This window comes from Corylus avellana, chromosome ca3 (assembly GCF_901000735.1).
Source record: "Corylus avellana chromosome ca3, CavTom2PMs-1.0".
NCBI lineage: Eukaryota > Viridiplantae > Streptophyta > Magnoliopsida > Fagales > Betulaceae > Corylus > Corylus avellana.
In genome coordinates this window covers 24,836,150-24,848,436 of record NC_081543.1, presented here as the reverse complement: position 1 = coordinate 24,848,436, position 12,287 = coordinate 24,836,150, and the positions used below count along the sequence as shown (strand labels likewise).

Below are 12,287 nucleotides of genomic sequence, written 5' to 3'. Positions count from 1 at the left end.
TTTTGGGTTGATAATGGTATTGCTTAATTGGACTTTAAATAATATAGATACTTATTCTTTTTTTTTTCTTTTTTTTTTTATTATTGTTATTATCATTTTTATTTATTTATTTATTATTATTATTCTTATTATTTATTTTTTTGTGGTCACGGGTTCGAACCCGCTTGCGGTAGTAGTCCGCGAACCAGATGCTATTAAGAAGGGGCTTTACCAACTTGCACTTTGGTGGGGCTGTGGTGACGGACTCGCCTTCCCAAGCAGTAGCTATGGCTCAAACCGAATATTCCATAGCGGGTGGAAACCCTGATGGTCACGCCCAAGGGAAAAAATTACATTGGTCGCCCCTTCCTGCCTTTTTTTTTTTTAATATATATATATATATATACACACTTATTCATTTCATTCTTTATCTATCTTTGTCATAAATAATTTCAAACCTTACAAAACTTGAATTCGTCGCTCTTGACAATTTTTTGTAAATAATTACTTATCTTGATATTGAGATCCATCTTGATACAATGAACCTCAGGAATACTATATATTAAGACAGGATCGTACAAAAGCAATGGTTTTTGTTTTTGTTTTTTTTTTTTTTTTCACTATCATCTACGTGAAGAATTAAAAATTGAGTATTTTATGGTAAATGATTCCATGACTCTATAGAATAATTTAAAGTAAAATACGAGCATCAAAAGACCATAACCCTCCCTAAAGCTTGTTATGATTGGATGCAGTACTCGAATTGAAGTTGCAACATCATTTTGTTTTTGTTTTTTGTTTTTTGTTTTTTGTTTTTCTTTCTTATTTTGCTTATTTTAGGGAGCGAGTAATCAATTTTTAAAATTCAAGAAACTATTTATCAAAACCTCAAACCACACCGACCAAAAATGTATTTATTCCTAATATTTACAAAGTTCTTCCTATTTAGTTTAAGGGTCTGTTTGACATTGCGTTAAAGAACTTAAAAGTACTTTTAGTATCTAAAAAACGTGCCAAACAAAAGTGGATCTCTTTAGTAAAAAATTTCGAAAGTATTTTTTTTTACTGTAAAAATGGTCATTACGTTTTTTGACTTAAAAGTTTTTTTTTTTTTTTTTTGTTAAACCCAATCCCAAACAAGTTCTAAATATTGAAGTTTTAATTTATTATATGATAGCCTTAAGAGGGCATCTAGGTTGGCAAGCTCATTTTGTTCTTTTGCTTGGGTTGTTGGTGAAGAAATTCATAATTCTATGAATATCAAATGCGGAATAATAAAATAGAAAAAGAGACAAAAGGATTTTAACGTGGTTCGGTCAACGACCTACATCTACAGATAAAGCCCAAAGGGCTACATTAGGCTCTTATTGAATGATTGATATTACAATACAAATGCTCATATTTATAGGAAAATTGAAATAGATAAGTATAGTAATCAAATCAGATTGATTTGATTACCATCAAACCTGATTACAATCAATAATTAAGATATAATATCAATTTGATATATTTTCTTCTATGTAGGAAATATATTCTCTAACATTCCCCCTCAAACTCAAGGTGGGAACTTGTGAAATCTTGAGTTTGCTTCTTGATCACAGCACTGAAGGAGGTGATTGATGGCGCCGAAATTGGAAGCATCGGCAGCTCTTGAACATCAGCAACGTTTGGCCGGAATGAGCCAACTATGATCCTTACATGAAAAGGAAACTATGGGCTAAGAAAGATATGAGATGGGCAACTATGACCTCTTTTAGAGAAGAAAGAGCCAATTGTGGGCTAAGATAGAAAGAGAATGGGCAACTATGGCCTCTTTTGAGAAGGGAAAGCCAACTATAGGCCGAGAAAGAAAGGGAAAGCCAACTTTGGGCTAAGGGGGGAGAAGAAGTGGGCATCTTGGGCCCTTTTTTGTGGGCAACTTGGGCCTCTTTTGTAAGCATTTTTGGCCTCTTTTGATTTTTTTGATTTTTTGATTTTTTTTTTCTTGAAATAGCAAAATAATACAAAAGAGCGCTATCTATGGGCCAAAAAAGAAAGCCAACTTTGGGCTAAAATGAGAGCCAAATGTGGGCTAAAGTGGGCCTGAGTTTTAAACAATACCACAAAGGCCATGCTTGAGTTTTAAACAATACCACAAAGCCAAATAAAGAGATAACCAACTTTGGGTTAAAGTGAGAACCAACTTTGGGATGAAATGACCTAGGTTTTAAATAATACCACAGAGCCGAACAAAAATAGGCCAACTATGGGCCAAAAGATGGGCATCTAGGCCTCTTTTGGATTTTTTTTTTTCCGTCAACCGATAATTTTTCTTTTCTTGGTTTCTACTTTTCTCTCCCCTCACTACAAGAGTTTAGGTCTTTAGAGGCGATATTATTTGGACTCTAAAAGTCTTAAAGTGGATGCTGTTGACAACAGCGTCGACTTTTGGACGCTAATCGTCCGACGCTAATGATCAACTGTGTGGTTATCAGCGTCCACTTATAAGTGGATGCTAATGATCACTTTTAGTGTCGACAATGTGGACGCTTTGTCGCTGAAGCTGGAGTCAACGGAAGGCAGAGTCGACGCTAGTGCTCCACTATCAGCGTCCACTCAAAGTGGATGCTAATGGTGGACAATTAGCGTCCACATGAAGTGGACGCTAATAGATAACTAATGGTCCTAAAAAAAAAATAAAAAAAATCAACCATCAGCATCCAAAGTATAGTGGACACTAATGGTTAACTATTAGCGTCGACTAAAGTGGATGCTAATGCTCCCAAAAAAAAAAAAAAAAATCAACTATAATGCTCTCAAAACTGGAGTGGACACTAATGGCGAACCATTAGCGTCCACCATAATGATTCCAAAATTTTTTTTTAAAAAAATCAACCATCAGCGTCCAAACTGGAGTGGACGCTGATGGTGAACTATTAGCGTCCATTAAGGTGGACGGTAATGATCCAAAAAAAATTAAAAAAATAACTATCAGCGTCCAAACTAAAGTGGACGCTGATGGTTGCACTATTAGCGTTCACTAAAGTGGACGCTAATGGGTCTAACATTCTAAAAAAGATAATACATTATTAGAGTCAATTTGACCCTAATAATGTTTTATTATTATTATTATTATTATTTAAAAAAAAAAAATTTAAAAGATGAGGTCATATTCAAAAGATATATAAATGATCCTAATAAAAAGAAACAATAAAAAAGTCATGACAAAAAAAATACCAAAAAGGCAACCAGAAGGTGAAGAAGAAAAAAGGGGGAGATACAAAATTTTTTTTCGAAAATTTCACCCACCGCGCCAGTGGATCCCGCCTTTTAATTTGTACCAAACTAACATGGTTTTATATCAGCATCAACTTAGTCAACGCTAATATAAATCTATCAGCGTCGACCCATATGAGTCGAATCTGATAACCATACTATCAGCGTCAACCTATAATGTTGACGCTGATTGTCCACTTTTTAATTTTTTTTTATTTGAACTTATTAAGACAATTATATTAGCTTATTAATTTTTTTTTAAGTCAAAATTTATTGGAAAAAAACAAATTTAATTTTTTGGGTCATAATTAGTAAAGTTTTCTATTTTTCTATTTTTTATTTGTTAATATATATACATCATTTTGTAGTTTTCACACACACACACACATATATATATGGACAAAGTTTTTCTTCAAACTAGGTTGGAAGAATTTCTTTTAACCTAATCTATAAAAGTTACATGTATTTATTGAACATGTAAGATGCACATGTTCGATTAAACCTTCAATTGTATCCAGTTGGATCGATCAATTGATCTTATCATGATCAATCAAACTAATTCACTAGGATCGACTAGATGTTCGATTGAACCATCAATTTTTTCAAGTTTGATTGATCATTTGATCATATCACAATCAAACGAACCAATTCATTAGGATCGATTAGATGTTCGATCGAACCATCAATTTTTTCAAGTTTGATTGATCATTTGATCATATCACAATCAATCGAACCAATTCACTAGGATCGATTAGACTAGATTGATACTTCGCTTTTATCACAATTGATTCGACTAATGCACTGCGATTGATCGCACATTCAATCGAACTTTCAATGTGTCAAGTTCGATTGATTATTTGATCCTAGCACGATATATCAGACTAATGCACTATGATCGATCGGACGATTGGTCGAACCTACAATCGTATAAAGTTTGCTTGATCATTTGATTGTATCACTATCGATTAAACTAATCCACTTCGATCAATTGAACTAATTCACTAGGATCGATTGAATATTCGATCGAACCTTTAATTTCAATTGTGTCCAGTTTGATCGATAATTGATCCTGTCACAATCAATCGAACTAATTCACTAAGATCGATCGGATGTTTGATCGAACCTTTAATTTGTTTGAAGTTTGATCGATCATTTGATCCTATCACGATCGATCGAATATCCAATAATTTGTATAAAATAAATAATGACATATTATCGGAGGTAAATTTTTGAGAAATAACATTTTAACGCCAAATCCTAATGGAAGGAGATATTGCATCAAATTATATGTTCGATGAGTGAAATATTAAATATGTTTTTGTTATTAAAATATTAACTACAAATTTAAAGTTTATAAATTTTTAGTATAAAATATTATTAATGTGATATTTATCTTATAATTAATTATTAGCTTAAATGTTTAAGATATGTAGTAATTTAACATTTTAACGCCAAACCCGCATGGAGGGGGATATTGCATCAAATTTGATGTTCGATGGGTGAAATTTTCTTGAACTTGTCACTATTGATCTAACTAATATATAAAGATAATACAAAATCCAAAGAGTTTAATAGATCATTTGATCACATTACGATCGATTGGACCAATGTACTAGTATCGATCGGAATTGATCTTATCAGATGTTCAATTGAACTTTCAATCATGTCAAGTTCTATTAATTGTATCATGATCAATATAACTAATACACTAATATAATATAAAATGCTTAGAGTTGAATTGAATGTTTGATCGAACTAATTTTTCATTTTTTATTAGAGTTGAATTGAATGCTTAGAGTTTAATTTTTCATTTTTTAAAATTAATTTTAATTTCAAATTAAGAGAAAATTTATAATTTTATAAAAGTTTTGAGGGTATAAATGACATTTTATCATTTTTAGATGTTCAATTGAACCTATAATCTTCTAGTTTTATTTTGTTTTTTATTTTTCTAGAACACCATTAGCGTCCACTAAATTGGACGCTAATGATCAATCATCAGCGTCGACTGTCAAAGTGGGCGCTAAAAATATTTTATCAGCGTCCACCCTGAGTGGACGCTATTGAGCTTTTAGTTTAATTTGTTTTTTATTTTTTATTTTTTTATTTTTGTACAAGCTCTTTAGCGTCCACTTTGGACGCTAATAATACATCATCAACGTCCACTTTGAGTGGACGCTATTGAGCTTTTAATTTAATTTGTTTTTTATTTTTGTACATGCACTTTAGCGTCCACTGTGGTGGACGCTAATACTCAATTATCAGCGTCCACTTTCGAAGTGGACACTAACAATACATCATCAGCGTCCACTTGAGTGGACGCTATTGAGCTTTTAGTTTAATTTGTTTTTTATTTTTTTATTTTTGTACATTCACTTTAGCGTCCATTCTGGTGGACGCTAATACTCAACTATCAGCGTGCACTTTGAAAGTGGACGCTAATAATACATCATCAGCGTCCATTTTGAGTGGACGCTATTGAGCTTTTAATTTAATTTGTCTTTTATTTTTTTATTTTTGTACATGCACTTTAGCGTCCACTTAATACTCAATTATCAGCGTCCACTTTCGTAGTGGACCCTAATAATACATCATCAGCGTCCACTTTGAGTGGACGCTATTGAGCTTTTAATTTAATTTGTTTTTTATTTTTTTATTTTAGTTATTTTTGTCACTCCTAATAGTTTTCCCGCCTCTGGAATTCCCGCTAGTATATTAGCGTCGACTTATTACAGTGGACGCTAATATTTATCTTTTGGGTCGACTAGTAGCGTCCACTTCAAGGTGGACACTAATACGCACCTATTAGGGGCGACTTTCAAGAGTCGACGCTAATAGGTAAGCATTAGCGTCGACTTCACAGTCGCCCCGGATGAGTTGATTTCTTATAGTGCCTTTTCTTTTCTTTTTCTTTTCCCTCCCTTTTTTTTTTTTTTTTTTTTTTTATTTCATTTACAAAGTATCCAAACGTACAACAAAGGTAAGCACAAATAAAGAGGGAATTGCAGGAAAAAAAAAAAAAGAACCATCAGGCAAGGTTCTCATCAAAACGTGCGGGCTTTTCCTTTTGGAACGGATTGGATCTAATCCAAAATCAAAGAGGAATTTGCTTTTCCTGTGTGGGATGACAAGGTCAACAAGATATAAAAAGTGGTGGCCTTGCTGTAGGGATGAGGTAGACGATGCTTGGAGCTGAACGGTGGCTTGGACTAGGAAGTATGAACGGCGGTACAAGGCATGGCGTTGGACTTAGCCGTGGAGGGCTGGAGGTGAGGTGGCAACTGCTGGGCTGTGAGCGGGAACAGAAGTAGGTGGCTGACAGCGTTCTCCCCAGTGTTGGCGAAGGTTGGAACCCGCGTTGTGCAGGCATGGGAAGCAGCCGTGTGCACTGCAAATTTGGGTTTTTTTTGTTTTTGTTTTTTTTTTACAATAAGAAAATCAAAATAAACCAAAATAAAGTCCACAGGACCATTTGGATCGATCACTGGCATAAGTCGGTGGCTCTGATACCATGAAGAAATTCATAATTCTATGAATACCAAATGCGGAATAATAAAATAGGAAAAGAGACAAAAGAATTTTAACGTGGTTCGGTCAACGACTTACATCCACAGATAAAGTCCAAAGGGCTACATTAGGTTTTTATTGAATGATTGATATTACAATACAAATGCTCATATTTATAGGAGAATTAAAATAGATAAGTATTGTAATTAAATCTAATTAATTTGATTACCATCAAACCTGATTACAATTAATAATTAATATATAATATCAATTTGATATATTTCCTTCTACGTAGGAAATATATTCTCTATAAGTTGGAAATGGTATATATATTAGGGTATCACTATTATTTTTCTCTTGGCTAGATCAATATGAGCTAGAGAAGATAAACTATAAAGAAACACAATTTTATTGATGAGACAATTGGATACAATACAAGCAATCATTGTCCAACCAGACACATCTATATAGATCATCTATATCACACAACAACATTAAAACCCTCAAAATAACCAAATTAAAACCAAATTTAATTACCAACACTCATAGAACTTAATGTGCAACCGCAGCCTGAAATACACTTCCCCTTCAAAAGCATCAGTCATTATAGTTGCAACTCCACGGTGCATGAAAAAATCTCCAGTCCCACCAACAATGGAAATGTCTCTGCTCTTCGCCAATATCGGATCAGCTCCCAAGAAATTTATGGTGCCTTGGTGGTCGGTGCTATTGAGAACAAATGCGAAGCCAAGCCAAGCGGTGAAAGTGTTTTTTGTGTCATAAATGTAGAGCCCTTGTGCCCTACCGACGGGCTTGGAGTGCAGATTGTTGTCAAGAGTGATGGGGTCGTCGAAAACGGCTATGTTCCCAAAGTGAAATTGGCCTGCCAAGATGGTCAGGTTAGCCCCTTCGGGGGCTGCAACTATTGCAGATGTTGCATTTGCAGCATTTTTGCCATTGTAAATGATGTCATGGAAGAATAAGATGAGGCTTTTGCATGGTTTGTACTGTTTCTTGCCCTGGAAGGCAGAAGATAATGCAAGTAAAGTGAGGAAAGAGAAGACAATTATGTAGAATTGTCTGGCTCTGGCCCCCATTAATCTAGTTTTTTTCTGGAGAAAAAACAAGATGATTCTAAGTGAAGATGATTGAGGAGCTTCAGCTGGTTGTTTATATAAGGAGTTGTCGGTGTCAAGAGCATCCATAATATTCGCATGCCAGCTTTCTGAAACATGCTCAAAATGATTCCAATTGGACTTTTCCTCTTCGAGCTATGTGGTGCTGATGTTACGTGTGTGGCTTTGCTTCAGCCACGTCATGTTGCTGCCCAATTAACCTGTGTTCTTGCCACCCAATTCTTGAGTTTGACAAATGCAGCTGGGTTTAGGTAGGGAAAAATTTGTACCCACCCATGTGTTTTTGGACTTGTTAGGTTAAGGGCAGCTCAATGTATTTTGGAGCCTTAGGCGAAACTTGGAAATTTGGCCTTATTTTTTTTTTAGGTAAAAAAAAAAAAAAAAATTAAAATAATAATAATAATAATAATATTATATTTTTATTTAAAAATCATTCTTCTCAGTTTTTGATATGCAAAATTACTGATTAAGTTTTTATATTCAATATTTTCTAACATCTGTTTTTTTAATTGATAATATGGTTAATCTATTTAATCTCTCTCGTGACATTGTTGATCTTAGGTAGGATTTTATCAATTTTAATTTTGAAAAACTTCTTTCTGCAGAAGCAACTGTAACATGTATTGTCAATAAAATTCTATAAGCGATACATGCATTTGGAAAAGAATCAAGTCTTTTTATATAATTTAATATGTCAATTGGAGCACTTTCTATGATTAGAAAGTGGAGAGGCAGATGAACAGAGAGTGGTATTTAAAATGCTCCTGGTAGCCAGCATTATACTTTATGGAGTCTATGTTTTTGGCCGTTGCCTATCCCTAGATAATAAAATAGGAAATAAATCAATAATATTTTATTTGTAATGATGAGAATTTCTCACCAAATTCTCATCCTTTATAATAAATCGGTTTTTTTCTTTTCTTTTTTTCTTGAAATATTTCTAGAATTTATAATGGTCTTAGAGCATTTGCAGCGACTCCCTATAAGGGAGTCTATTCCCTATGTGTAGGGAATATGTTCAAAAAATCACAAAAAATGTCCTACAACAGACTTCCTAAATGAGCCTCAACCATGAGGAACGCTACAGTGGAACCCAAAGTATATGGTTCCACTATTGCAATCTTTATGATTATTAAAATAAATAAATAAATAAAAAAACGTTTCTCTCTTCTCTACTCTCTCCTCTTTCCTTTTACAATTCTCTCTCCTCTCTCCTCTCTCCTCTCATATATATAATATAATTAAAAAAAAAAACAAATATTTTAATGATATAGAGAATGATTAAGGGAAGCTGTTGGGGTGTATTTTGACATAAGGAAGCAAAAAGTAGTTTTGATCCTTAAATGTAGGGAAAATGATGAGGAAACTGCTGTGAATGCTCTTATTAATTGGGGCCTTATTAAATTAAAGCCTTCAATTTTGATGATTTTTTTTAAAAAAATTTATTTTTGGCCTTTTAAATTGAGGCCTTATTTATATTACTTATTTATCATGATTAGAGGCCTTAAGTTTTTATGAAAAAAAAAAAATGGGCCTTATTAAAAACAAATTATGCCTTAAATTTTTTTTGGTCCAAAAAAAATTTTTTTGTCCAAATTTTTTTTTTTTGGGCCTTATTAAATTGGGGGCCCTAGGTGAGGGCCTGACTCGCCTAGGGCTTGAGCCTGCCCTGGTTAGGTTTTTGGGATATTGAGAATACAGTATTTACTGTGAAACGTATATAAATTTTAGACTTGTATGGATATATATTTTAGCCTCAATTATTACTCATCTTGTAATTATGTCTTCAAACTTTAAAAGTAACATCAATGTCTCACAAATTATCATTTCGTTTGCATGTCAAATTAGACACATTTTCATTATTCTCTTAGAAATATCCTTAAAGTTATTAATAAATAAAATTAAAGAATATGTACAAATAACCATTTGAAAATAAAATAAAGTTAAGGAGGCTAATATGAAAAGGGCCACCTATTTTTGGTGTTTTTAGATTTTTTTTTTCAAATTATTATTTTTAACAAATTTAAGGGTATTTTGGAAAGAAAAATGCTAAAGTGTTTAATTTGGCACGTAGTGATAGTGTGTGAAGCTCCAATGTCACTTTTTAAAGTTTGGAAGTGTAAGTGCAAAATAGATGATAATTCAGAGGGCTAAAGTATATTTTTCTTTATATTCAAGTGTTTATATAGTGACCCAAATAATTAACTAAGCTTAGGTAGCTTAGTTAGAGGGTTAATTTGGACTTTGGGTCATTAGGGATAGCTAGAAGGGCATTTTGGGAATTTCGGACTGCCTGACCACACGTACGCTAGGGTTGCCGGACGTACGCTCTTGTTTGTAGTAGAGGACGTATGCTAGGGTTACCGGACTTACATTCTTATCTGTAGTAGATGACGTACGCGGGAGGATCACCGTACGTACGCAGACAATAGTACGTCGTACTCTGCCAATAGTACAATGACGTATTGATGTGGTAATTTCGTGACCAAAAATATCAATAATAAAAATAACCACTCGCAATAGGACGAATCCCGTAGGATAGGGCTATATTGAGGGTGTCGAACCTCAAGGACTGCAGGAGTTTAATTATCAAAAATTGAAAGATTAAAATTAACTTAATTAAAAGAGAGTGATTTGTTTGTGTGAATTTGATGTGCATAAAATAAACGGAAATAAAGGAAGTAAATGTATGAGAGAGAGAGTAGGGTATTGACTTCACCACAATCCACACATCAATGGTTAACCATATTTAATTCTAGCAATTCATTCTATGCATGTTATAATTTCAACAAGAAAAATAATCCCATACAATCAATGGAATAGCATAACCCATCTTCGGTTGGCACGGACCGTCTACCTAAATTACACTAAACTAGGGTGTAGTACGATCCGTCTTCCCTAGGCATGACCTATCTAACCCTATTGATTGCATGCTAATTAAGAACCATTGTATAACCATCATTCTTATAATCACAGAAAATAAGAATGATTTGAGTTCAATAATAGTAAAATAATTTCTAAGACAAGAGAAAAATTTTACTAATATTGATTTGGAATTTAAAGAACAAATGCATTTAATATGAAGAACAGAAATCAACTGTAGCAATCCTCAGAGTTATACAATCACATGCATAGATTGAAAGACTAAAAATTAAATACAATCAAACCATTGTGCTTGGAAAGGGCTACATCAATACCCCACAATTGGGTTTAGCTGCTTATGATCTTCTATTCTCCACAGACTATTTTACTGAATTTTTGCTCTAAAAGCGGTGTGTCTGTTTACAATGTTTAGAGCCCTATTTATAGGAAATTGGGAAACCCTAAAACCCTAGAAATCCTCAAAAAGTCGGAAGTCAGTCTCCCAGTCCAATTGGGAGATTGAAATCCAAGTCCATGCCGGAGAGGGATTCTTGCCGTGCACTGTACGCTCGAGTGCACTCGATCCAAGACTTGGTGCGCTCGAGCGTAATGCGCTCGAGCCTAGCTGGTGTGCGCGCGAGTGCAGGCATGCGCTCGATCCCAGGAGTGCTGCGCTCGATCCTAGTTCCAAAATGCTCAACTTTTTGATCTTTTAAGCCCAATTTCCAATGGTTTGCCAAATAAGACCTGAAACACAAAAACAAAACAAAATCAAACAAATAACAGTGCTAAGGAATTAACATATGTAATTTAAGGGGCTTGAATGTGCAACATTCGGTGCTTATCACGTATGATGGGGGACCACCGAACGTATGCTACATTTTGGAATACCCCTTGGATAATACCTGGATGTACGCTATAACCTTTAGACTATGGGGTAAACAGTACCGGACGTAAGCCTCAATAGTACCGGACGTCCGCTACTTTTCAGAAGAGTTGGTGAGCGTCTCTTACTTTTCTCCTCTATAAATACTAACCCAATCCTCGCGCTTTTCTTGTTCAAACTCGCCCCTAGGCTCCCAGAAACTCTTTTGTGAGTGTGTTCTGGTGAGATTATGTGTTTTGTGGAAAATGAGAGGTGTTTTCTTGAAGGTTGCTTCTATGAGGTAACCCCTTGAGTTTAACTTTTCTTTCTAAGTCGTTATGCTCATTTAATGCTTTCTAGAGTAGTTAGAAGTTAGTTTGAAACTTTAGACATGTTATACCATTGATCTTGTTTAGAGTTGGGCTTAACATTCCATTGTGTTTTCTATTGCATGGAGACATTGTTTTGAGATGGGAGGTCCTAGATATCCTTTTGGTAGCGTTAGAACCAGAATGGGAGGATAGGAGGACGGTTGAACCAAATGAGGTTCTACCTGAAACTCTCTGAGCGGACGTACAACCACAAGAGCGGACGTACGAGCCTTCTGGGTGGACATATGGTCACGGACCCGGACGTATGGTCAGAAGTGTTCCAGGGAATGCCACTTTGGCCAGTCGTCCGAT

The 12,287-nt window shown here is 34.5% G+C and overlaps 1 protein-coding gene across 1 annotated transcript; it reads right to left on the bottom strand.

Moving 5' to 3' along the window:
- Nucleotides 1–7,134: 7,134 nt before the first annotated feature.
- On the bottom strand, nucleotides 7,135–7,846 carry LOC132173799 (disease resistance response protein 206-like). The gene has a single exon (XM_059585406.1). It carries the CDS (start codon nucleotides 7,836–7,838, stop codon nucleotides 7,275–7,277), a length of 564 nt encoding a protein of 187 aa, XP_059441389.1. The 5' UTR covers nucleotides 7,839–7,846; the 3' UTR covers nucleotides 7,135–7,274.
- Between the last annotated feature and the right edge of the window lie 4,441 nt (nucleotides 7,847–12,287).

What these genes read in the sequence shown, in the direction of transcription:
- LOC132173799 (XM_059585406.1), bottom strand. Translation starts at nt 7,838, where the DNA reads ATGGGGGCCAGAGCCAGACAATTCTACATAATTGTCTTCTCTTTCCTC.